Genomic DNA, 27987 nt, shown 5'->3' with positions numbered 1-27987 from the left:
AGCACATTATTTTTCTCAAATGTAAGATTATTTATGCCCGGGGGGGAAGAATCCTCCATCCACTTAAAACAGTTGGTTTTCATGCTGTTACCCATGACAGGCTTGTTTTTTTTCTTTTCAAAGAAAACCATCATAACTGGTACTTTGGTTATTTTTAGAGGAAGAGCGGAAGGAACTCCTTTGTCATACCTTATGTGATATTTTAGAAAGTGCCTGTTGCGACAACTCTGGATCATTCTGCCTGGTTTCCTGGTTAAGAGGAAAGACAGCTGAGGAGCAGACGGCCGGTGTTTCTGGTAGTCCCGCAGAGTCCAGTTGCCAAGTAGAGCATTCTGGTAAGATATGTTTTTACTCTCCGAAGGAGCCTCTTGTACCTTTCTTTCCGTAAAACTGTTGAAATTTTTAAAGAAAAGAAAAATGATGTAAAATCTCCTAATACATCTGTTTTCTAGTCCAGCCTTAAGTCACAAGCCTTAGTGTTTTTCATTTCCCTCTCAATTCTTTGAGCTGCCAGAGGGCCGTGCGCCTGTTTACCTTGTTTACACTTTGGGGAAAAAGAAAGGAAATGCATTTTTTAAACTTTCTAAAAACAGTTTTAGTTAATGTCTGCTTGATGAAATTTCAAGCTTTGGAGCTCTTAATTTAGAAAATTTAAAGAACATAATCCTACATACTTCAGTGTTAGATGCCTTAAATGTTGTTGTTGTTTTTTTTTTTTTGGTAATGGGAAAAAGTTTTTTGGGGGACATTAGAAAATTTCTTAAATACCTTTAGTTGTTTCTTAGAGCAAAGGTGGGGACATTGTCCATCATTACCTATTGTTTCTTTTCCTCTTGAACTTCGTGGACATTACTTTATACAGTCTATATATAAGCCTTATTTTAAGGTAGTTTTAAATAAGGGTTTTAATTATTCATTCAAGGTTTTCAATATTGAAGATTTCTCTTTAAATTAAATAACACTTATTCATAAAAATATGTATCCTGTGGATTTTAGCCTTTGGATATTCTTCTTTAATTGATCTTAAAACTGCCAGAATGACTAGTAAAATGGAAACTTCTGATAGTACCGAAGCTAGATAAAGAATAGCTTTTCTGTTTTTCTTTTCAGGAATTATCTTGCTAGTATGTGATTTTTGATAATTGGTAGCTCCATGTGCTTATATTCAGTAAAACGACTTATTCTTCCTGTGAGACATTCCAGTAATTACATCTCTGCAGAAATTGTTTTTAAAGAAATTGGACACCTGATTTATAGAGTAAATTTTGATTACTTGTGATGTATATCTTGATTTCCATGTAGGATTATCCCTCAGGGACCATTGTCTCCACGGGCTGAAATGACTCAGATTTGTCAGCATCTTCTTTCTTCTGCTTTTGCAGTTACAGTGGCAAATTCTAACAGCAGCACATTTGCCAGAAACGATTTTTAAAAATTTAACCGGTTGAATGACTTTTCCTGTTTAGGCTTTTCAAACATAGCCCTTCAAAAAGAATTTAACATACTTTTTGAATGATACCAGTTGAAGAAAACGAGTAGAAAATGTTCACAAGGCTGATGGTCAGAAACCTTAAGATTGGTTTTAAGATACTTTCTGGGTTTTACTGAGTTGCATGAAGCATGTTTAATAGTTGCATTTAGGATGTTAAAATTTTGACAGAGCGGTAGTTGAATTAATTAAAAGTTGTTTTAGAGAATACTTAAGGCCAATATGTGTATTAATATGCAAGAAAAATATATCTTTTTTGGTCACATTTTTCGTTAGTATTTCAGGGGTATACTACGTGCTCTCCACGGGATGTTCTGTACATTTCTGTAGTTACAGGTTGAATTGCTCTAGGTTAAATAGCCTCATAACATATTAACTTTGGTACTTCGGTAACTAATTTAGGTGGGTATATTAGATTTAATTCCTCCTGAAAAAATATGTTAGTAGTTTTCCAATTTCTCTTGCTTCATTTTAAAAGTGGACATGAAATAAAACCATATGTTAAACCTGGTTTCAGTGCTGTAAAAATGTGAAAAGTTTTGTTAACTGAAAATTTGAGAATTTACCTTAGATGTTGACAAATGCAAAGAACTTAGATTAAAGTTTTTATTCTGTATAACAATCTGTTTTACCTGTTCTTTCCTTTATTCCCAGCTATGTTCTTTTTCTTGTGTTTTATATTTTTCCACCATCCTGCCTGCTAAGCTTTTTATTTTGCTTGCCTCTTTTCTCTGAATTACTGTCTTTATGTCTACATTCATAGTGTACCCCCATTAAAATTATTTAGATAATCAAGCACTGCAGAACAATTAGTACAGTTTGGAAAAGGTTAGGTCGAATTTTTGTTTTATCCTGAAGTTTTACATGCGAACTGTTTTCCCTCTTGTCAATATTACATTCTGCACAAACATTAATTTCATTGGCTCATGTGGTATGTGTAGTTTTGGCTTTTGGTAACGCACCCTTGTTTGCAGTAGTGAATGCTCAGGTTCAATTTCAGTTTGTTTCCCACACACAAAAATTACTGCAAATAATCCATTTGGATTTGTGAAGATTTTTAAAAATTGTTTGAAACATGAAAACTAAAAGGATTTTGAAAGGATGGCCCCATGAGACATTTTAGCCTCTAAATAAAAAATCCTAATTTTGAATTCCTAATGAATCCATTTCTCTCATTCTCTAGTAAAAATTAATATTTAAAAGTACTAAGATTGGCTTCATAACACTTATATGAAATTGTGCATTGTGATAAATTAGAATAGGCATTCTGATTCGTGTATGCGATCTTTAAAGATGTTATCTGTGCAGAGCCAAGACTCGCTGGATTCAGATCTCAGCTCTGTTGTTAGTTGCGTTTTGTTCTGTTCCAGGGAGGCTTCTTTGTGCCTCAGTTCCTCTTCTGTGAAATGGGGACAATAGGTTCCTCAGAGGACTCAGGGAGGGTAAGACCTGTAGAGCTTCTGGGGCTGGCACTTCATAAAGTGCTGCAGAAACACTGCCTTGGATTTAAAGTAATTTAATTACTTTGTGTCTTTTTAAATTTATAATTGTGCTATATTAATAATCATAATCTAAACAAGTTACCAAAAACTTCTCAACAGTTGTATAAGTAAATAAGGAAACAAACTTAAAGCTGTTGTTGAACCTGTGTAGTTTCAAAGTGCTGTGCCTTTTTATACACATTTGTTTAACAAATGTTTAACCTAAAGATTTTATATTATGAAGGAGGAAGATTAGCTAGGGTGATTTTTCTTGGATCTATGAATTGAATATTTAAAAGTGCAGGACACATTCCAGTGATGTGTGAGCACTGTGTCAGTAATTTTCATTTTTTATAAACTATCCTAGTGTAACTGAATTGAAAGTAAAGGTTTATTATTTAATCCCCCTTCTACATTCTCAGTATTGTATCCATTTTAGTTATAATCATGGTAACCAAGATGCTGAAATATAAATTTGTGTTGCAGTAAAGTTGAAAATAAACTGAGAACTTAAAGGAAGTAAGGAAACAGGGAAAATTCTGATTGCTTCAAAGTATTTACAGCCTGCTGTGTGTATCTTGTGTCATTGATTTGCCATGTGGAGTGCTGAAAAGTGTCTTTTATGTATAGCTGCCTTGGCTGTCGAAGAGCTTGGCTTTGAGCGATTTCATGCATTAATTCAGTAAGTAACATTGGAACATTTAAAATACTTACCTTGTGGACACATTGCCATTTTAAGTCTGTTCATACCATGGAAAGGTGCTTAGATTTGTATACTTGAGGATTCATTTTGTTATCAGTGTTTTTGAAATAATCATTTATAAAAGTTTACTTAAATTACTCTGATTCCTAAATTAGCTAACTACCAAAATACACTTTTTCATAACCTGTAAAGCTTTCCCATGTTAGAATGAAAAAAAAAAAATCATTTTAGCTTAATGTTTCCCTGACCTGAAGGAGTACAAAGATTTCTAATAGAATAAATATTTGAATTATCTCTTATTTGCCAAAATATGCCTTCTACGATTTTTGTTAAAAGTGTTGTATTTTCATTAGAGCATTAAACGTGTTATTGTAAAAAGGTAAGGATAGCTACATTGACAGAATCACAGGTGGCATTTGAAATGTGACCTTGATTTCTTTTAAAAGAAGCCACAAATGTTTGCCTTATCTTTGGTATTCAGATATTTATGAGATACTCTTCAGGCTTTACAGAGTCAAGTTTTCTTTTTTCTTGAACACCTCTTAGAGAGGGCCATGTCATTCTTTAAATATGTATAATTACTGTAGAATGTATTGATGCCAGACAGTTCACCTAAGTGAGGAAGAGTTTCCCTGCCAAGTCGGCATTCTTTCTTAATGGTATATATTTAGTGACATTTGTCAGCAGTAGCTTTTGCTTTTATGGCTAAATATGTATTGAAACTTTGATGCACATACAGAAATCTCATTCGTATGTATACAGTTTAATGTAGATGATGTAGAAGATGATCTAAAATTTTCCCCATTTGTGAATGTTGTCATTTTCATCATAGTACTAATACTTAATTCTTTTTTCCCCCCCCAGAAAAAGATCTTTCAGAAGTTTATCAGAATTAAAAGATGCTGTCTTGGACCAGTATTCAATGTGGGGAAACAGATTTGGCGTATTGCTTTTTTTGTATTCTGTGTTACTGACAAAGGTTTGTTTAAGAAGATGCTTCTTCTGGCTTTTATTAGTTTGAGTTTATTTATTTTTTAATGTTTTTATTTATTTCTGAGAGAGAGAAACAGTGTGAGCAGGGGAGGGTCAGAGAGAGAGGGAGATACAGAATCTGAAGCAGGTTCCAGGCTCTGAGCTAGCTGTTAGCACAGAGCCCGACGCGGGGCTTGAACCCACGAACCATGAGATTATGACTTGACCTGAAGTCTGACGCTCAACCAACTGAGCCACTCAGGTGCCCCTAGTTTGAGTTTAGTACTGTTTTTCCTACTGTGATGAGTAATTTTATTGTTGGTACTCTTTCTAAATTGATATTCTTTCTAAATCTCAGAATAAAAACCTCTTAATGCTGATAATAAGTCCTCTTTCTTCACCACTCACTTAGTACTTAACCACTTTCATGCTTGCTTTTACCCCTGATCTTCTGTGTTATACAGATTATCAACAGTTTTTTAATTATGAGATACACTCAGTTTTTCTGACTTTTGTTTTCTTTCATCTTAGCAGTATCTGGCACTTGACCCCTTCATGCCTTCTGAAAGCTCTTTGTGACCCTCAGTCCCTCCTAACTTACCAGATAAATCACGGTGCTAGTTCCCTTTGTAAACCGTTTCCTGAGTCGTCCCCCTGCCCCCTTTTTTTGATGGCTTCATTTTCTTCTTTACCTGCCATCTCATGCTCCTTTCTCTCCCCCTCTACATTTTTACGTTCCAAAAATTTTCCGTCCTTGTCTACTGCATGCTTTTTCTTTTATGGCCATTTTATTTTTTCACCTTAGTTTTATGTGCTTAATTCCAGTGTATACACACCCTACCCTGCCTTGTCTCCCCAAGTGCCAACCTCCTGTCTCCAGCAGCGTGTTAGTTGAGTATCCTGCTGGATTTACCATGTCTGACAGCAGATTTCTTTCATTCGACAGATGTTTATTAGGCATAGACTCTGTGCTAGGGACTGGAATTATAATGTGAGATACATTTTTTTTAATGGTTCCTCTTCAGTACTGTAAAAATAAATCAACACGTTAATAATTCCATTATTGCGGTGGTTTTTGGTGTTTATTTGCTGCATGCACGAAGCCTGGGGAGAAAGTAGGAGAATAATGTCTGAGTTGGGGTTTTTTTTTTTTCCTTTGGTAGAATCAAGGAAAGATTTTATATCGTAGGGACCATGTGGTAGATAGAGGAGAGGGTCTTAATGGATAAGGAAAGGTTTTCTAGATGGAAAGGCTGTGGGAAGATTTTCTAAGCCGTGGAAACAGCAAGTGTAAAGGCATATGGGTAGGGGGTATGACACCCAGAGAAATAAGGAGTTCAGTAGAGCTTGCAGTCTAATACACCAGAGAGGCAACTGTGGAGGAAGAGACGGGGCATCTATCTAAAAAGGGCTCAGAATGTGAAGGCCCTTGTCTTCTGTACAAAAAATAATTGCGATTTCATCTGGCCAAAATTGGAATAAAAATTTTGAAGACAGGAATAGCATCTTTTTGTTGATAAGATTCCTTAACTTGAGGTAGGAGTTCTGTGGGAGAGAGTCTGTATACGGGGGAGGAGACGAGAGTCAGGAAGGTGAGAAAAGTGGGCACTGAGTAGCTGAATGTAAGCTAGAGCAGGGACTGTGGAAATGGAAAAGACAAGGAGTGTATTGACAAGCATGTTCTAAATTTGGAAATTTAAAAACCTATTGGGAGCATGTTGAAGGGAAAGAACCTCAAGTACTCTGTAGTTGGAGAGAAATGGTGAATAGCGATGAGCAGAGGACCTACGATGCCTGGGCTCTTAAGTCAGCTTTGACTGTGCGTTATGCCTCCAGTGTTTTATGCTCAGAACTTTTGATACCTCCTCCGTCTCGTGCCCTGTACAGCCAATAAACCATCCTGTCTTGTTGTTCTTCTGTGTGCTGGTCTTGGAAATGATGTCCCCTCCCTCACCACTGATGGTGTCCCTTGTTCATATTATTCATTTTGGCTTTATCATAGGCTGCTGCGTGTTGTTTAAAAGGAGTAAGAGCTCATCCTTGTTTGTATTCTCCTACAATATTCAGGCAGTCATTCAGTATTTGGGTTGTTGAATGTCTTTAATTCTTAGAAACAGCCCATAATCTGATAGAACCCGTGGTGACAGTGAGGTAAGCGGCCCAGTGAAGAGCAGTTTATTTTTGTCCTTCCAGAGCCCATGAGGTTAACACTTCCACGTCTCGTACTTATCTAGACCTTTGACAATTTGGATGTCCTTTTGAAGGATCAAAAAATATCAAAAAATTGGTTTTTAAGAAAATCCCTGCCTTCCTGAGTTTTACATTTAATTTTGTCAATACACATTTAAATTACTGGCATTTTTTAGAATGCAAAATCAGAATTCTGTTTTCTTTTGTACCAGTTAAACCTTTTATATATTTAAATTTATATCTTGATCGGTACTCGGGTGCATGTGTTTAGTACCTGTTAAAGGTACTAAATGGCCTAAGCAAATACATCAGATGCCTTAGTGGCTGTATTAAGTTTGAATTTAGCCTAAAGGTATGTGAATATTAACTTTTGGATTAAATAATTTTCTCTTCCCTCCTCCTGAAATTTAAACATTATCTCTCAGTACCTCTTTAACTATCATGCCAACATGAGATCTATTACTGATGAGTCAATCAGTGCTTGTTACAGAGCCCATGAGAGAAAAGGTATTCTTGGGGGAACTATTTCTTAGCATTAGCATCTCAAAACTCCCCCCCCCCCCCCCCCCCCCCCCCGGCGGCTCCTCTCCATCAAATCTGAGTAACTTTTTGGGAGAAAAGTTACTTAAATAATTGTGTTTTATTCATTTATAGTAAAAAATGGTCAGTTTTTAAATTACTCTAAATTTCATTTTTAGTTTTCAAAATAAGCCAGTAAATTTCTTGGTTCCTTTAGGGCATTGAAAACATAAAAAATGAAATTGAAGATTCAAATGAACCTTTGATAGATCCTGTATATGGACACGGCAGGTAATTAACTACAATCTGTTATCTCCTTACCTACATGGACTTTTAGATAAAACACTCTTGAGTCAGATGATTTTGGTGGTGTGGACAGCATAAAGTATATGAATTTGAGCAGCCTTGTGCTTTATACATTGCTTGCTTTATATATGAAATGTTAATTTCCACTTCAAGTTTCTGCATGCATTGCATCTATTATGGCAAAAATTTTCTTTTAAGAAAACAATGGGTGTTTTAACAAATTCTGCTCTATGTTCCACTTACAAAATTTTTTAACGGATGAAATTTAGTTAGAAATAAGTATATCCTTACCTATTGGTAAATGCTTTCCTGTTTGGGGGAAATATTTTTTCCTTATTTTTCTCTGAAACATTGCCCCCACACACAGACACCCTAGCTCTTAATATTTGAACTAAAATCAATGAAACAGTGGTAGTTAACCCACTGTATTACATAAGTCTTTCTCTTTAGATCTTTGTGCCTCAGAAGGTAAATTAAATCAGCCATCAAACCAAAAAATAATTATATATACATATATATTTATAGATGATTATAAATATAAGCAAATTATTAGTCTCATCTCTTTTTCATTCATTTAAAGGTAATGTGTTGCATAAAGTTAAGTTTAGATGAACACATAGCACAATAGATACCATTGTGGTGATATACGTAGTGATTGATACATTTAGCAAAGCTGTTGTTGAATGTATAAAATACAGATGTAAGGTTTTCTCTAACTTTGTTTCTTAACATAACGTCATATAAGTAGTTAATTTCTTTATGCCTTATAGTAGAGATCACTTGATTTGAAAACTAGTTTATTCATATTTTAATTACTTTAAAATTTTTATTAATAGCCAAAGTTTAATTAACCTCCTACTGACCGGACATGCTGTTTCTAATGTATGGGACGGTGATAGAGAATGCTCAGGAATGAGTAAGTATATGTTTTGCTGTGTTGATCGCTTTTATGACTGCTGTTTCGCTAGAGTACAGTTGATTGTTATTCATGTATTTAATGGCTCTGCATTACTTAGAGGTTAAGGTAAGCGCTTTATATACGGAAATCCTTACCTGTTTTCAAGGTACTGTCACTTAGAGTTTGGAGTTTGGACTTTGGAATTTGGAGACAGACAAACTTGGATTCAAGTTCCAAGTGTAAGACTTTAATCAAGTTACTTCTCAAGCCTTTAAGTTTTCTCTAGTATAAAATCAGGACTGTAGGACTAACTGTATTAGAAAAGTAATAAATCTTTTCTTATCTCTAAATCTAGTGCATATATATCCAGTAGTATCTGTAAGCCTTAGACACTATTGGATTTTCTTAAAATTGAGGAGAATTACAAGTATTGCAATTTTGTGACTCTAATGGTTTTTCCTGTAGTACGTGTAATATGTATCATTTCCCTTAAAATGCTGGGCAGATGTAATGTTCTCGGAGAATTTTAAACCAACACCCTCTCCACCACACCTCCATTTCTGGTCTCAGTTATTTCTCTGCTCTAGCTTCATACATTCCCACGGACATTTAAGTGAAGCCACATTATTGGCTAGTTCATCCAGTTAAGAGCTGATAAATAATTCTGAGTAAAATTTCTTTCAGCTTATTACTGAGTCAGTCTGAATTCAGTTATTATTCAACTTCTATTAACTACTATGTACCTCTTTTTAGAGTACTTAGCATAGGACAGGAAGCTTCAGTAGTTTCTGCACTTCACAGGGAATTATATTTCTTTTCTTCTATAATGAAATGAAACTGTCATCAAATAACAGAGGCAATATTATGTTTTTTATTCCCATTTAAATGAGCGGATCTAGTTCTTCAGTTTGAATTTTTCTCAAATTTTAGAAATAGGTATAGCTAATTAACAGAAACATGAAAGGATACAATATAAAGGTAGGAAATGTTGGTAAAGATTATAGAGTTTCAAGTTTAAAAGCACATTCACAGAACCCAGCCCTTTGTTTTACCACTTAAGAAATGTAAAAACTACCTTCCCTCCATATATTAGATAAAATATTGTAAAACTAGGGTTCCTGGATGGCTCAGTTATTAAACATCTGATTTCAGCTCGGGTCATGATCTCACAGCTTGTGAGTTCGAGGCCCACATCGGGTGAGCTTGAGCTTCTCTTTGGGTGAAACATAAATCCTGGGTGACTTCTACTTCTCTCTCTCGCTCTGCCCCTCATGGAATACTCTTTCTGTTCTTCTCCCTGCCCCTGTCTCACGTGCTCCCTCTCTCTAAAAAAAAAAAAAAAAAATACTGCAAAGTCATTCATTTAAATTTTAGGTTAGAATGAGAACCTAGTCTTGCTGATTTCTGGTAAAGGACAAAAAATTGATGGACAAACTACACAGTTTACCCTGCCTCGTTGTTTGTAAGTGGGCTTGTCCTATTCTTGAACCTTCTTTTCTGATTCGGTGCCGAAGGCATTTAATCCTGCCAGTTAAAGGGATATCCTTCTTTCTTGAGTAATATGCACTCACTCACATGGCTTCTCCACACGCCCTTTTTGCCCTGGCTTCTGGGGCCTGAAGGGTCCGTCTTCCATCATCTCAGACGATCAGAGAAGGAAGATTCCTGCCCCGCTTTGGGTGAGGTGTCTCCTCCGCCTTGACCCTGGCCTTGCTGCTCCTGTGGGCCGCGGCGCCTAACTCTTTCCGCCTGGACTTGGTGTGTTGCTTTAGCTCTTGATCCTGGTTATCTTGGTGCTCCGTTCTCACTCTGCACATTGTCCTAAGCCTCTCCTTCTCCCAGAGCCAGACTTTTCTGTCTCTCTAGGCCTTTCCTCACCTATCCTCCAATAGGCTTTTTTCTTGCCATGAATTTGTTACTTTTTTTTCATAGAATATTAGTCACTTATCCAACTTGGTGTTCTCGATGTGTACAAATTCATTGTTTTCTCTTTCTTGAAGTAGTGGTTTCCAAAACCATTGTCATGCTGTGAATTTTTTTAAAGTATAATGTAAATATCAAAACTCAGCAATGACTTTGAAAGAATTCTCTTGTAAAAGGAAATAGGTCATATTTCTTTCATTTTCCCTTCATTGTTAGGAATGCTGACTTAATCTGGGTTCAGTCACCAAACTTAAAAATCCATACATTCTTTAGCATTTATTGGACGTTTTTCTGATGTGACAACCTGCAGCGAGGCTGCACTTTTGGTAATAAGTGAAGAGAAATTGTGAGTTACTAGTTGTAAAATCCTTAGGGAAGCCACTTGAATTCTCCTGGCTTCAGTTTCCTTAGTTATAAAATATAGAGGCTTAATGCCCTCCGCAAAGGGATGTTGTGACAATTAAGATCAGATTTCTAAAACGCCTTGACTGGCCTGTGGGGAGAGCTCAGCTGTCCCTTAAAAGAACACACACTTGGTTTGGGGCAGTAGGATCGCACACACAGGTGACTGTACTGCAGTGTGACATGAAGCACATTGAAAGAAACTGTGGCCCGGGTTCAGAGGAAGGAGGACCCTTTCCCTCCCACGTTGTGTTGGGGAGAGCAGGGAGACTTTAGTAGGCATTAACATGGAAATGGAGGCAGCGGGGATGAGTGAGGGGGCATTTTGAGGAAAATAACAGGTTGTGCCTGGGGCCTGTGAGGCAGATGAGACTGAGGAGAGCCCCGGTTCTTTATCCTGACTGCACGTTACTCCTTGAGGAACTTATAAAAATAAGTCAGTGCTCAGGCCCCTGTCGAGAGTAAATATGTAAATTAGAGATTCTTCGTGGCAGAGACGGGGCATGGTACTTCCAAAATCACCCCAAGATCCTTCTGAGGAGCCAGGTCTGAGGACCCGTGGAGCAGAGCACAGCATATGTGAGAGTCTCGTTAAGAGGAACGATCATAAACGTGAGGCTGAGGAAGACCTCAGGTTCTTGATACTAAGAAGTTGACATTTTAGTTGCTCTGCATTAGGAAAGCAGTCACTGAAGGCATTTGGAAGGAAGAAAAAGAGTGACTAGTATTTACGTACTTTGTGCAAAGCAGTATGTTTTAGATACGTGTCTTTTAAAATTATTTTTTATGTTTATTATCGAGTCCGAGAAACAGCATGAGCAGGGGAGGGGCAGAGAGAGGGAGACACAGAGTCTGAAGCAGGCTCCAGGCTCTGAGCTGTAAGCACAGAGCCTGACGCAGGGCTTGAGCCCACTGAGGTGAGATCATGACCTGAGCCGAAGCCGGATGCTCAACTGACTGAGCCACCTAGGCGCCCCGATATGTGTCTTCTTAATTTTGATGGAAAGATACAAAAACAGCCTCAGATAATTTAGTTATGTGCCCAGGGTCACACCACAGAGGCGTCGGGTGCTTTTGACCTCATCCACAGCCTGTGCTTTTTCCCCCATAGCACCTTGTGCTATACCTCTGTGCCTCTGAGACAGAGGCCACAGGGGCGTAGAACCCACAGCATCCAGCTGATGAAATCCTGGGCTAGTAGGTTTTTAAGTAAAGCTTCTTGAAGAAATGAACACGTGAAGAAACATCATGGCAAATTGACTTGAAAGTCACTCTTTGTGTTTCAGTGTCAGAAAAAGTCTCTGTCCTCAAGTATTTTACTTTCTTTGAAGAGCAGGGATAGCTCTGCATGATGGTCGGATGCCCATTATGGGGAGTGTTTATGTAGCCAAGCTGAGCACCCTTTTTGGGACCTAATGGCTTCATTCCTATAACTGTTTTCTGAAGATCGTAGAGTGCAGGAAGCTACAGCACAGACAAGTTAAGAATCTTGCTTCGTTTCACACTAGCAAAGCTGAAATCTCAGTGACCGTAGCCTGATTCCATATACCCAGTGTACTTAATCATTTTGATAAACTGCCTCTTAAATTACATTTAACAGAATCTTGAGTGCGGTAATAAATACGTAAGATGATGTGGAAAAAGTTTATCTTGTAATGTTCATTTCCTGACAGGTAATTATTTGCCTCATTTTTGGAGAGAAACGGATTTTGACAATTTAATCCAAAGATTATTTTTTATATACATTTTTTAAACATTTATTTTTTTGAAAGAGAGAGAAACTGAGTGGGGGAGGGGAAGAGAGGGAGACACAGAATCTCAAGCAGGCTTCACGCTCTCTGAGTTGTCAGCACAGAGCCCAATGTGGGGGTCAAACCCACAAACCATGAGATCATGACCTGAGCAGAAGTTGGAGGTTTATCCCACGGAGCCACCCAGGGTCCCTTAACCAAGGATTCTTGTCCATGATACAGGAGCCACAGGCTTTGTTTCTGGTTCAAGGAGAATGAGGACTAAGACCAGGCTATGGATTGAGCAGTTAGCTAGATCTTTGCTTTGAAAGAGCAATTGAGGGGGCACCTGGGTGGCTCAGTCTTAGCTGCATATGCCTTCAGCTCAGGTCATGAACTCATGGTTCATGGATTTGAGCCATTGGGGCTCTGTGCTGTCAGCTTTGTCCCCTTCTCTCTCTGCCCCTCCCCCCCCCAACCCCCCCCCCCCCCCCCCCCCAGTCTCTGTCTCTCTCAAAACATATTGGAAAAAAAACTTAAAAAGAGCAATTGAGATAGAAACCAGATCTTCGGGAGTACATATTTTAGCAATGGAAGCAAGGAAATTTTGCTCGTGAAAGAGGAAAAGAGAGGAATTGCCTGCCCATGTGAAGAGATGGTGCATGTAGGTTTTGTTTTAAGGAATGGAAGTCACTTAAGTTGTTGGTTGGGGCAGGGAAGGGAACCACCTTTATTCAAAGTCAGTGGGGTCAGGGACAACAGTAACCTTGGAAAGATAACACAGTTCTTCTAAAGCAGGAAGAAAGAATGTGCTAAGAAAAGAAGGCAGCCTTTGAGGTGTGAAAGATTTAAACAGGGAAAATTTTTGAGATTTTAAAGTCTGCTGAGAATGAGTGTACAGAGGTAAGTTTAGAGGTGTATAAAGGAGAGAAGGGGTTTGAATCCATTGCTTTAAGAAGGAATTAAGAAAATAGATGATGGGAGAAATTTTTAAATGTAAAGTCAGCAGTAGGAGTAGGGATGAGTTTACATAGAGGGATTTAGAGTAGGTCCAACCAGTAAAGCTCATAGTGAGGCTTTTTCCCTGCAGCAATCATCAATCCAGCATTTGGGGAGAAAAATGAGTATTCTGTATTACCCAGGAAAGGCCGAGAAGGCCCAGTGAAAGGTAAATAGGGCAGTTTTCTTGCGTTTATTTATTAAAGATATCAATGCTTGATCTGTCCTATATTATAACATATAATAAACATTTTTTCCCAGTTTGTCTGTTGCTTTAGTTTATGTTGAACATGTATATTGTGTTACCATTTTTGGCTGTTATAAACAAATATTGCAACGAACAGTTTTATATATAAATCTGTCTCAACAATTCAAGTATTCCTGTAGGGTAGGTTTCTAAAAGTAGAATGTGGGTTAAGAACTTAGGCATCTGTTAATTTTTGTTACTAATAGCTTTATCAGGATAGAATTCATATACCATACATGTGGTACTATTTGTTTCGTTTTTTTAAATGTTTATTTATTTATTTTGAAAGAGAGATAATGCGTGAGTGTGAGCAGGGGAGGGGCAGAGAAAGAGAGAGGGAGAATCCTAAGCAGGCTCCTCTCTGTCAGCAGAGCCCAATGTGGAATCCGGAAATCATGACCGGAGCCAAAATCTAGATGCTTAACCAACTGAGCCACCCAGGCGCCCCCATGTGGTACTATTTAAAATGTGCAGTTCCATGGTTTTTAATACATTCTTAGAGTTATGCATCCATCATGTCAATTTTTTTTTATCAGCCCAAAAAGAACCCTTTTACCTAGTTGCAGTCACTCCCCATAATCCCCTCACCACTCAACTCCAGGGATTTATTAACTTATTTTCTGTCCATAGATTTGCCGAAACTAAGGATTTCTTATAAATAGAATAATCTATAGGGGTGCCTGGGTGGCTCATTCTTTTAAGTGTCCAACTTCGGCTCAGGTCATGATCTCGTGGTTCATGAGTTCGAGCCCTACGTCAGTCTCTGTGCTGACAGCTCAAAGCCTGGAGCCTGCCTCAGATTCTGTGTCTTCCTCTTTCTCTACCCCTCCCCTGCTCGCACTCTGTCTCTCAAAAAATAAATAAACGTTAAAAATAATTTTTTTAAAAATCCTATAATATCTGATCATCTGTGACTGGCTTCTTTCACTTGGCATGGTTTCGCAGCTCATTCATTTTTAGCATATACTAGCACTTCGCTCCTTTTTATTGGTAAATGATATTCCATATTGTGGCTAGGCCATCTTTTATGTATTCATTTATCAATTGAAGGACATTCTGCTATGTCCACTTGGCTTTCCTGAATACTGTGGTTAGGAGCATTTATGTACAAGTTTTTGTGTGGATATATGTTTTCCTTTTTTCTCTGTTATCTACCTAGCAGTAACAACCCTGGGTCATGTGATTACCTCATATATTTAATCTTGGAAGAACACTTGTGAAACTGATAGATAAGACCAAGGTACTTTCTACAGTCTGCTCTACTAAGTGGTGATATGTCCATTTTGCTTCTAACCTTGTAGGGGAGTTCCTGTTTTTCTGCATCCTGGCCACCTCTCAGAATCATCCATCTTTAATATTATTTCATCTTACTGATGGTTGATAGCCTATTTTAATTCTCATTTCTCTCATTCCTCCTGAGTCTATGCTTTCTCGTCTTTCTGTGTGTTTGTCACCTTCTAGTATTTCCTCTTCTGAGATTTGGCTCTTTCTAGCTTTTGGCATTTTGGGGGGGAAGGAGTTATTTTCTTTCATTCACAATTTCTCTGAGCTCTATGAATTCTTTCTTTATGTGTTAAAAATGTGTTGCAAATATTTTCTCTCAGCTTTTTCTGTCTCTTAACTTTGTTAATGGTTATCTTTTATCATGCCCTAGGTTTTCATTTTTATGAAGGCAGATCATTTCATCTTTTCTGTTACTTTTTAAATTTTTTTCTTGAATCAGTTTTGTATTTCTCCTGTCCCAAGATTAAACTAATATTTCCTAGTATTTTCTATAAATGCTTTTGTAGGCTTTTTTTTTAATCTTTAGCTCTTTAGTCTATTTGGACTCTTTATTTATGAGTGGTGTGAGATAGGGATCTACCTGTTTACTTTCTCCCAAAAAATTGCTTATTGTGCTAGCTTGTCATTTCCCCAAGATGTTAAATACCTACTTGGCCAAAGAACAGATTTTCCCATATGTATGAGACATTTTTTTGTACTCCTCTCTTCCACTGATCTGTTGTGAGTTCTTATGCCAAAACCACCTTATTGCATAGTTTGATAATGCTTTTGATGTTTGTCCGCACATGTTACTACTTTTACACTTCTTCAAAATGATTATAGCCATTTTTGTATTATCTAGTCCAACTGAACTATTTTTCAGCTTTTTAAGTTGCAGTTTTTTTGTTTTTGGGGTTTTTAAAATTTTTTTAAATGTTTATTTATTTTTGAGAGAAAGAGCACGAGCAAGGGAGGGGCAGAGAGAGAGGGAGACACAGAATCTGAAGCAGGCTCCAGTCTCTGAGCTGTCAGCACAGAGCCCGATGCTGGGCCCAAACTCACAAACCATGAGATCATGACTTGAGCTGAAGTCGGACACCTAACTGACTAGCCACCTAGGCGCGCCTAAGTTGCAGTTTTAAGGAATTTGTTCTAATTCAATTCAGGTGATACTGAATTTGAGGATTATTTTGAAGAAGTGACATCTTTACAGTAGTAATCTTCCCATTTAGATTATTTCTTTTTGTGTCTTTTAATGACTGTATGTTGTTAATCACAGTTCCCAAATCAGAGTACTCTATTCTACCTCCACCATTAAAACTTGCTTCTTGCTTCTGCAGTACAACAGAGTAGAGCTAGTCACCTAATTTCACTTTTGCCTGGCATTTTACAAGCTAAATCAGATTATGATAGTTTCTCACAACCATTCAGTGCCCGGCTTGCCTATGCACTTACACTCCTTAATGAAGGCTCTCAAATCCTTTTATGGTCTGGCCCTGCTTTACCTGCCATCTTTCTTTAGTTTGCACTACTGTTTGTATTTTAAGCCGAGGTTTTCTTTGACTTTGTCTGTAAATCAGTTTTCTGACAGTCTCTTTTCTGTCTTAAAGGCATCCCGCTGTATATGTGCACTCTGTTATTGTATGTATTGTACATTTATTATGTTCATTTGATAATTAATTTTAATGTTTTCTTCATTTTATGGAATTGAAGTAGAGTCAGCTCTTATAAATCAGAAACACAGAGCTTGCTTGTTTTGTTTTTTTATAGAAATCAATATCCCAGTCCATCCTAGTGACAATTAAATAGTTTATTGGAAGTTGATGAACTCATGATACATAGACACTAAGAGAATCTGAACTGAAAATTGAGATCATTTTGAGATTTTAGTATTTTTTAAGTAATAATTGAAATTAAGTGGCTAGGTGATGAACAGATCTGAAGTGTTTGATATATTAGAATTTGTGTGAGAAAAGAGCACAAATGCTTATTTTCTCTAAATTTTTTTACTTGTAAAAATACACGTAATTAGTTGGAGCTAAGTTGCCAGGTAAAATACAGGACTCCCAGTTAAATTGGAATTCAGATAAAGAGTAAATCATTTTTAGTGTAAGTATGTGCCATTCAGTATTTGGAATCTAGTTTTACCAAAAAAATGGCTTGTTTTTTTTTTTTTATCTGAAATTTAAAGTTAACTGAGCCTCTTATATTTTTATTTGCTGAATTTGGCAACACTAGCTACGTGCCAACTCTGTAGCAACCTAACTTCCTAGGAGTACAACGAACCAGCAGTAACTGGGTTTGAGAAGCTCTTCACTTACAAAAATGGATTTCACAAAGTTCACTGCTAAAATTGTATGTATGTGTGCAGTTTATATATTAGGGAGGTAGCCAAGTCTTTCTCCATATTTTATTGCTTTTCAATTTAGCTCTTCTAACATCCTTGGAAATAAGTCATTTTTAGTTTTTCTCACTGCAGACTTTTTACTTACTCAGATACCCTGTGTAACTTCATCCCAGCTTATTTTTCAACCATCGTGAACCTGTGCTTGAACAAAATTATGCTACTTGCTTTTATCTCTTTCCTCATGCTACATCTTTTGCCAAAGACTTATGTCCCTTCCACGTGAGCCTGTCTGGTCCTTCACTGCCTGCTGGTCATCCCTGCAGGGGGAGCTTGCTGGAGGTCACAGCCCAGAGTGATCTGGCCTGACCTGAGCGTTTGGTTTTCATGGCACTTAACTCATTCTACTCTGCTCTCACCTACTGTTTTGAGGGAGGTGGAGAGGACGTTGTTTTAATTGTAGTAAGAACATTCAGCATGAGATCTACCTTCATAATGAATTTATGTTAGGATACAGTATGAACTGTAAGGATGAAGTTTCACAGCAGATGCCTAGAACCTACTCGTCTTACATGACTGCAGCTTCGTGTGTTGAGAAGCAGCTCCCCGTTCCCTCCTCCTCCCAGCTCCTGGCAGCCGTCATTCCACTCTGCCTCTATGGATCTGATGGTTTTACATACCCGTCTGAGTGGAGTGGTGCAGTATTTCTCCTTCTGTGACTTGTATATTTCACCAAGCATAGTGTCCTCCTCAGGGGTCATTCCTGTGGCCCCATAGGATAGGATTTCCTTCTTCTTTAAGCCTTGGTAATACTCCTTCCCATGTAGGTACCACACTAGTTTGATCTGTTCAATAGTTGCTGGGCTTTTAGGTTGTTTGAACTTGTTGGTTGTTGTGAATAGCACTGCAGTGAGCGTGGGAGCGCAGATATCTCTGTGAGATTTGCAAAGATTATCTCAAAATACTTTCAGTTCTTTTGGCTTGAATGCCCAGAAGTGGAATTGCTCTATCACATGGTAGTTGTGTTCTTAATTTTTTGAGGAACCTCCATACTCTTTTCCGTAACTGCTCCACCATTTTACATTCCCACCAACAGTGTATAAGGGTTCCAGTTTCTATATATCCTCACCAACAGCTTTTGATTTGTTTTTGATAATGGCCATGCTAACAAGTGTGAGGTGGTAACTCTGTGTGGTTTTGATTTGCATCTCTCTGATGATTAGCGATGTTGAGCATCTTCATGTATTGTTGGCCATTTGTATGTATTCCTTGGAGAAATGTCTATTCATGTTCTTTGCCCAATTTTTAACTGGGTGATGTGGGTTTTTCCACCTGAGTGGAAAATATATAAAATAGAAATATAAAATACCTATATATATAAATATATAAAATACAAATATAAAAACAAAAATATGTTTTGGTTATTAAGCCCTTATGTTTACATAGTTTGTAGAGAGGATCCCTTCGTCTTCACCTCCGTGTCCGCAGCGGTAGCTGCACTGTGCAGCACTGTTTCTTTTCAGTACTTGGCACGCAGGGCATGTTTTTTAACTAAGTGCAGTGTAGTCATCTCGTTTGCAAGTCAGCATCAAATTTAAAAGGCCCAAGCAGGACTTCTGTAGATGCACTGATGGTGGGGAGATGTGCCAGTTGAAATGGAAGAGAAGAGGGTAGAATGGCAAACTGAGGAATATAAAACTCTGTGTATATACGCATGTACATACGTATGTAGTATACAACATACGTATGTAATATACGTATGTAGTATACAACATACGTATATTACATACGTATGTTGTGTATTACATACACGTATGTGTATAACATACGTATGTGTATATTTTCTAACTTTGTATGTGTATATTACATACGTGTGTGTATTACACATACGTGTGTGTATTACATACACGTATGTGTATAACATACGTATGTGTGTATTACACGTATGTGTATAACATACGTATGTGTGTATTACATACACGTATGTGTATACATATAGTCTCAGTGACTGAAGCAGATGGTCTTGATAAGGACTCTGATCATGATTAATCTGAGATACAAGGCTAAGAAAACAAAGTTAGAAAATTCTAAAATACAGTGACACAATTACTAGGATCTTCTGCAAGTGCAAATTGACTTCTTTGAGCCTTCCTGAGACAAGTCTTATTAAGTAAGTAAATTCTGTAAGTCGTCATATGTGAGGTGGGTATATCCTCACTATATTTATAACTTTGTACGCTGATAAATATTCTTAAATATCTGTGGATGCATTAGCTACCACAGATAAAAAAAAATTAAATTTTAATCTAAGGAAATAGTAATTTTTAAATATTATCATCCAAACTGCATGGCTAAACATGTGATTACTGGCGTAATCTTAATAATTCATTCCCCAACAGTTACGAACAGCTAGTTTGTCATAGCTAGTTGCATGATATTACAAATAGACTCTTTGAGATGTTTGTTTAAAATTCCAAGGAAATAGATGTAGTATCTAATCATAACACTAGGTGGTGGTATCTGATTTTAGAAATTAAAGTGTGAAACTGTTTCTCAGCATACATATTCTTCTTTGAGCTTGAAAATAATCTCAGAAGGAAGAGGAAGGAAAGATTTGTAAGGCAGTGGAGTACCATTTCTACTTATTTGGGTCACTCACCCTCACTCCCTTTTTTCCCTTTGAATGTTACAATCCAATGTTTCAGGTATTTGGGGGGCTTATACTCTTAATACTTTTAAAAATAATTGAAGATCCCAAAGAGCTTTTCCTCGTATGGATTATAACCAAATAATGATCAATATTTTTCTAAGAAATTAAGGCTGCGAAATTTAGAAAGATGTATTAATTCCTTTAAGGATAACAGTAGTACATCCTTTACTTACCAATATAAGAACCTATTGTCTAAAATGAGAAGAAAACTAGTAAGAAGAGTGACATTGTGTTAAAATTTTGCAAGTTCCTTCAATGTCGAGGTTATTAGTAACCATGCTTGTATCTGTTTATAGATTCAGTCTATTGAGATAATGCCATTTGGCTTCTGGAAAACTTCACTTTATACTTGTGAAAGTTTAAGAGTTTAGAAAAAAAAGGTAATTAATGTCTTTTAGTGAAAACCATTTTCATTTCATGTAGTCTCTAGAAGGTCTTGTGGATTCCTAGGAATTATAAAAGACAGTTTGGGAACTATTGCTATATCCTCCTGGTACCTCTAAGAAACTAGTGAAAAATACTAATTATATGTATAGTTATATATATTTATTCTATTAATTTTGAATTTACAAATCCAAAAGATTCAACAACTAGTTCTTGGCTTATACTGTCTGAATGTTGTACTTCAGGATACATACTTAGTGTAACTAAGAATTGATATTATTACATTAAGAAGAAAAACACAATATCTTAACAAAAAAGTGGATAAAACATGACCAGATGGTGAAAAGGAAGCAAAGTTATATATACATTGTATTTAGAGTGGATATAATTTTTAACCAGAAAAAAATGCTTTTTAGAAATATTTATGGATCCAAATATTACAGTTCCACTTAATGTACATTAGCTGAAAGGTATAATCTATAAAAGATATGATTATCATCACAGTTCCATCTCTGTTGTGAAATAATCACTTGTCTTCATTTTCTGAGCTTTGTCTGTTCTTACCCACATTCATGATATCACCTCTCATCTCTATGCTGATGATTCCCAAAGCCGTGTATCCTACCTCGACCTCTCTCCATTGTGTTCCTGAGCCTTAGTTGTGCGTCCATCTGTAGCAAGAAGTCCTGAGGTTCCCCCTCCCAGCTTGTCTAAATCCAAACTAATGTTCTCTCTTCATACCACTGTCAAAACCTACTTTTTCACACCTCTTTTAGTTAATTACCATTTGTCAGGTTCCCCAGGCTAGAGACCTTTAAGGAAGGTTTCAGCATATTCTTCACCCCTTAAGTACATTGGTTTTCATTCTTCTTTATTGTTTCCTCTGCCTTGAATTTTCTTCGTTTCGTCTTCTTGGCCTGGAAGATTCCTATATATGCTTCAAGGTTCAACTTAAATGTTGTCGCTTCTGTACACCTCTCCTAATACAATAAGCAGATGTTCTTTTATCACTTTAAGATGCAGTGTGTGTGTGTGTAAACAGAGAAGACACAAGTGTTTTCTTCTGTCTCTCGATAAATTTAGCCTTTGTAAGTCAGATACCTTGTTCTATTTGTCTTTATTTCCTGAGTCTTAAGCACACTGTGTTTATTTATAGGAGTCAGGAATGGTATCTTATACCCACGTTTTAAGAATTATACAAGTAGATTCATTGATAACCAATGGTAAATTTCACAGATTAAGATTAGCATATTCGATTTTGGGGCGCCTGGGTGGCTTAGTCGGTTAAGCGTCCAACTTTCACTTAGGTCATGATCTCGCGGTTCGTTCGAGCCCCGCGTCGGGCTCTGTGCTGACTGCCAGCTCAGAGCCTGGGGCCTCTTTCAGTCTGTGACTCCCTCTCTCTCTGACCCTCCCCTGTTCACGCTGTGTCTCTCTCTCTCTCCTAGAAATTAAAAAATAAATAAATAAATAAATAAATAAGCATTAAAAAATATTTAAAAAAAAAAGATTAGCATATTCATTTATTTTTCTAAGTCAGAACAATGGATATTACTGAGTATCTCTTTCTTCTTTTTGCCCATAATGCCTTGGGTTTCAGAAAAAAAAATGTCCTCATTTTAAAAGTTAACATTGAAAATAAAGTTTGTAAATACTTTTAATGTACATCTGAAGTATCACATCACCCACACAAACGTGATCTAATGGTATTTTACAATAATTAGTAATACAGTGATGATTTGATGGAACTCAACAATAAATAGTTGTGCAGTTTCAAAGTATAGTTTGGGGGAATGAAAGTTTTGGTATAAAACATATATCTAGAATATATCTATATTTACATGTGGGTACTTTTCAGATTTCTGTATGCTAATGCGGCGCTCACTTTTTTTTGTAGAACTTCTTGGTATACATGAACAAGCGGCAGTAGGATTCTTAACATTAATGGAAGCTTTAAGATACTGTAAGGTAAGTTGATTTTTAAGGTGTTTTCAATGCTGTTTATTCACATGTCCACTGTTGTGGGTAGTATTTTCTCCTGTGAGGGCATTGAGCTTGCTAGTGTGACTCTTTAGTTCTTTCCTGATCTCCTTCCCTAAACCGACAGGCATACTGAGGATAGAGTTAAGCTGGCTGAGGATGTCGATCTTCCTGTTTTTGAGGGCAGAGGGCCGAACCGAGTAACAAAACAATTTTTAAAAATAGAGATATCTGTTATTGAATATACATGGATTTTTTGGTAAACCAAGGGAAAAGAATGTATTGTTTCTTCCTCATACAGGTACGCTTTGCTGAAACAACTGGTAATACTTATCAGGCAAAGAAAATTTGCTAGATGCCCCAAGTTTTAACTTTTGTCTCTTGCATCTGAAAAATGATTTCACACTTAAAAACAAAATTCCAGACATTTCACAGCATTAAATTCTTTAGCACATGGGCTACAGTTCGGAATTGCCGTGAACTTCTCATTTATTGATAAATATTTCATGCCTTTTCTCCATAACCTGAAATAACTGTTGAAATAAATGGGGTTCAAATCATTAATGATTTGCACTTAATGAGATGTCCTGATTTTGGAAAGGGAGAAGCGGATCCCATTTTGTTTTCCATTTTAGAATTGTGATTCCATAGCGGTAGCTCTGGGGATGGTGATTGAGTAAGCTAACAGTGTCTTGCCCGCTTGCTTGCTTTTAAGCGGAAGTGTTCCTCTTTCATGACGGCACTTGGAAAGGTGTGATAGGGTGTGATGATGAAGTAGGTTTCATCCTGCCCCTGATCTATTAGTACACCTCGCCTTGTTACACAGTAGCAACTGTTGTATTATTTTCAGTGACTAATTTACAAGCTAAAGTTCTTCCAAAGTAGCCTGGCAACCAGAACATCAAGCTGCATCCCCTTCTCCCAAGAAACACACACCAGCATTCATAGATCCTAAAAGTGTGTGTGTGTGCATGCATGTGTGCACGTGTGCACACACACAAAAGTGGTAACTGTGTGGAGGTGATGAATATGTTAATTAACTTGATTGTGGTGATCTTTTCACCGTGTACATATTCATACATAAAAACATCAAGTTGCACACTTTTAATACATACAATTTTCATACGTCAAAAATATTTTAATAAAGCCGTTTTTTTGTATAGTTTGTGTGTGGGTTTTGCAGGAGGATAGGGTGTAGGGATGATATACTGTGAAATCGTCACCGACCCTGTAACGCCCTAACCCGGAGCCCGCCTGTCCCTCTGGAGGCACACTGCCCTCTCTGTTGCTGCGCGCCCATCTTCCTGGTTTCCCGCCAGTTTCTCAACCCTCCCACGCCCTCCCCTGCCCGACAGGACTTTGTGCTCGCCATCGTCTCCGCCTGGAGTACTCCAGGCCTTAAGTGGATGGCTCCCTCCACCCTGTCAGGTGCTACTTAAAACGATGCCGCAAAGACCCTTTCCTCGGCCATTGCCTCAGTGACTCTTTTTCATAATAGCATAGGAATACTCTCTCTAATGATCTTGTCTGTAACTTATTTTTTTTAATACTCAGTTTGCTTTTCTGTGTTCCTCTCCAGTGGATTATAGACTCTTTGAAACCAGTGATGTTGTCTTTCTGCATATGTATTTGGTGCTCAGTAAACATTTGTTGAATGAGTGAGTTACCAGCTTCAGAATTGTAAGCTTTTCTAAATCATGCTTTTCGCTTTTCTTTCGCTGTCAGGTAAAACAGGTAGAGCAGTGCCTGTGTTCCTCCTACAGTCTTACTGGGAAATCAGTAATGGCTGTGTATTCTTCTAATACATACTGCTCTCATGTTCTAGCAGAAACTAGTTTTTGTTTTGTTTCGTTTTGTTTTTGAGAGAGAGGTGGGGAAGAAAAGCATGCGAGCCGGGTAGGGGCAGAGAGAGAGGGAGAGAATGAATCTTAAGCAGACTTCAGGCTCAGTGCAGAGCCCAACATGGGGCTCAGTCCCACAACCCTGAGATGATGATCTGAGCTAAAGAGTTGGACGCCTAACGCACTAAAGATTATTTTAATGGCAGGACACAACACAGTGATACTCAGATAGCTGAAGGGCAGAACTCTCTGTTCCTTACGCATCCCAAATGAGAGAGGGCTACCAGGCAGTTTCACAGATGAAATTACACCTTGGGACAGGGTAACAGCAAGGTGCTGCCATAGACGGCAGCCTGTGTATGGGCGTGGGGATGGAGTGGGCCAGGTTTCATGGGCTCCCTATGGATGGGATCATTTCAGTGAGCTGTGAGGCTGAGGACTGTCTCTGCTTGTCTGACACCTGGCTCCAGGGCACTAGGGCAGTACGTAGTGGCCTGGCGTGTTAGGACAGTGTGACAAAGCTTTTTGAAAGACTATGCTACACCGTGGTGTACATAACTGTAAATGTCCTTCTGAAAACCTATATACGTTGGCTTTTTACCAGACATGTAGAGAAATGGCATCAAGGAAATCATTGTGTTTGTGTTAGTTTTGTGAATCTGAACATTTCCCTGTGCTTTACTATCATAGCAAATTGCTCTTAGAAATTAGCATTTTCATATCATTTTAATCATATGTGTTCATTAACACAAATACAACAGTATCTGTACACACACAGTTCAGAAGATGAGTCTGAGTGCTTTGGACTGTTCCCCACTCCCCCCCTTTTTTTTTAAATAGATAACTCAAATACCATAAAACTCCCCATTTTGAAGTGTGCAGTTCACAAGGTTGTACAGCTGTCACCATTTACTGAATTTCAGAATGTTTTCCTTACTCTGACAAGACCCTCTAACCCCACCAGTGGTCACTTCCCCACCCTCCCCAGCCCCTGGCAGCTCTGTTTCTCTGTGGTTTTGCCTGTTCTGGACATTTCATCTCACTGGAAGCATACAGTAGGGAGCCTTTAGTGTCTGGCTTCTTTCATGTGGCGTACTGTTTTCAGTGTCCATTCTTGTTTTAACTCCTAGCACTTTGTTCCTTTTTATGACCGAATATTCTGTTGTATTTATGTATCAGTTGTGTTTATCTGTTCACCAGCGGGTGCGCGTTTGGTTTGTTTCTGCTTTTGTGCTACTATGAATAATTCTGCTGGGAACATTCATGTGTAAGTTTTTTGTGAACGTGTTTTCGTCTTTCTTGGATGTGTACCCACGAATGAATTACTTGTCTTACAGTAATTACATACTCGTTAGGAACTGCAGACTGTTTTTCCAAAGTGGCTGCCCTATTTATGCACTTTACTTATTTATATTATTATAAAACACTTAATGAGTTCATTTGTTTACCTTTTGATCCTACCATATACAGTCCTCATTTTTCTTTTTACCGCTGCCTTGTTATTTAAATACACACAAACACATACTCATTTTCTAAAAGAGAAATGAAATAACGTCCATACTTTTCACCACAAGAGATACCGTGATGTAAGGGAAAGCTCCCACATTAGGAGTCAGAAATCCTTTTAATTCCAGCTCTGTACTAGTTAACTGTTTGAATTCAGACAAGGCACTGATCCTGGATATTCTTCTGTTTCCTGATGTAAAATTGAAGGACTTGCACTGAGCACCTCTAAAATCCCTTCTGCTCTGAACCTGTGACCAGAGCCTTTGTCTTTGTCCTTTGCCCTTCTTTTACCCCCAAATCATCACTTTTCCTGCTCTCCTGGTTCCCCACTGCCATCAGCACATCCAGCTCCCCCTGCCCATCATAGGACAAAGATACTGGGGTTTCTGTCCGTTAATACAGAAGAGCATCCATCTCCTCCTTCCTGATGATGAACGTAAATTCCAGAGGGCCATAGTAGTGGTTGAAAGCAGGGCATCCTATTGACTGATGAGGGGAGAATTGCCCTGACTGCTGCACGTAGCCGCTAGGACTTTCCCCATTCCAGGGAGTCTGTGTGAGAAAAGAAAACTCAGCAAAGTTGGATGGTAAGGTTGTGTTGAAGTTGTAGTCTCTGTCCTCATAGGGGTATGGAATTGATTGATGTGAACATGATGGGATTTCCCAGGTCTGTCTCTTAACTGTTGAATTTGAAACTTTCTCCGTCACCCACAGAAATGATACTCTCGCATTTCAGATACTGTGGTTTTTATAGATTAAATATGTATCCTAGAAGGTAGGCTATAAGTATAACTTTTTGTACATCATAAGGGGACTTCATATTTTAAAACTTGAAACTTCCAACCATGAAGAGTCAAGTGACAGGATTCTTTGATATTCTTAAATATTTTGGAGTATATATTTTGCTTTAGAGAGATTATGATATTGCCCTAGGTTCTTTGAAAACAGAATATTCTTAAGGTTTTCCCCCTTTATTCATAAATGTGTTTGTTAATTTATAATTGTTCCCCTGATAAAGAAATTATCAAGCTTGTAGTTTTAGGCTTCGAGAATCAAGTTGATATTCTAAAAGTGGTCATTCTATCTAGCAACTTTAGTAAAACCTGAGAATGATTCTTAGTGCTAAGCTGAGTTTTTCTAGCTCTATTAAAGCTGTATTATTGTTACCCTGAAGGTAAAGGGGCAGTATAAGCTTAGCCCTGACAGTCTTTATGACATTGATTTTTCTACACTCCTCGTTTGACCTTTATGGGTAAGGGCATTTTGGCACAACACAGTTTTCCATTTGCTTCAAATATTCATAGACAAATATTCAGCAGGCACTGTCAAATTTTCATTTGTTTGTTTATTTTGCTACATTTGTTCTAGGTTGGTTCTTACTTGAAATCTCCAAAATTCCCTATTTGGATTGTTGGCAGTGAAACTCACCTCACCGTATTTTTTGCCAAGGTATGCTCATAGCAGGATTTTTTTTTTAAAACTGTGACGTCAGGCAAACAAGTAATATACGTCCATATTTAGTGTGGATCTTTGTGCAGACTTTAGTGTGTTCCCACTAACAAGGGGATTATTCCAAAATCTAAAAAAAATAAGACTGAAGAAAATATTGTTACACTGCTCTAGTTTTACAATTACTTCAGTAAAATCTGTCATGATCTAGTTATAATTTCTTTACCTTTTGTGACTTGAGAGCTTTGCCTTTTGATATTTTCCAGAAATCACTCTGTTATGGTAAAAGTAACTGAATTTAAAAGTTTTGGAATGCTCTTTAGTAAAGAGGATAAGAATCTATTTGACATAATATAAAATAATTTTAGTTACAACATTTCAGTGGTATAGAAATGCTCTTTTAAAGAAACAGAGAGAAAGCAGGGCGGGATGAGACACAATTGGAAATAGAATGAACAGGCAGAAGGGATAAGAAGCTTTTTTCAAAGAGGTAAAGGGTAGAATATGGTTGGATAGGTGAGAGAAGGGTGCTGGAAATATCCAGAGAAACTATATAGTCTAATTACTCCTGAGAGAAATAGCTGAAAATGTCAGTAGGTGTAGAATTTACATTTACACAATGGACTCGTGAACGTTTAAGCAAGCTGGCGA

General features: G+C 37.6%; 1 protein-coding gene across 4 annotated transcripts in view; it reads left to right on the top strand.

Moving 5' to 3' along the window:
- MINDY3 (MINDY lysine 48 deubiquitinase 3) overlaps nucleotides 1–27987 on the top strand; it is an 83772-nt gene that overhangs the window by 17864 nt on the left and 37921 nt on the right. For 2 of the 4 annotated variants that reach the window (XM_039240007.1, XM_039240012.1), the window contains 7 exons: nucleotides 159–335; nucleotides 3601–3652; nucleotides 4538–4652; nucleotides 7572–7645; nucleotides 8497–8576; nucleotides 22458–22528; nucleotides 27256–27336. In XM_039240007.1, coding sequence (XP_039095938.1) covers nucleotides 159–335; nucleotides 3601–3652; nucleotides 4538–4652; nucleotides 7572–7645; nucleotides 8497–8576; nucleotides 22458–22528; nucleotides 27256–27336 — 650 coding nt within the window. The remainder of the gene's footprint in view (nucleotides 1–158; nucleotides 336–3600; nucleotides 3653–4537; nucleotides 4653–7571; nucleotides 7646–8496; nucleotides 8577–22457; nucleotides 22529–27255; nucleotides 27337–27987) is intronic. The other 2 variants (XM_039240010.1, XM_039240011.1) reach the window with 2 other exon arrangements.

This window comes from Hyaena hyaena, unplaced genomic scaffold (genome assembly GCF_003009895.1).
Source record: "Hyaena hyaena isolate Hyena2069 unplaced genomic scaffold, ASM300989v1 scaffold_165, whole genome shotgun sequence".
In the NCBI taxonomy this organism is placed as follows: domain Eukaryota; kingdom Metazoa; phylum Chordata; class Mammalia; order Carnivora; family Hyaenidae; genus Hyaena; species Hyaena hyaena.
This window is presented reverse-complemented; position numbering and strand designations above follow the sequence as displayed.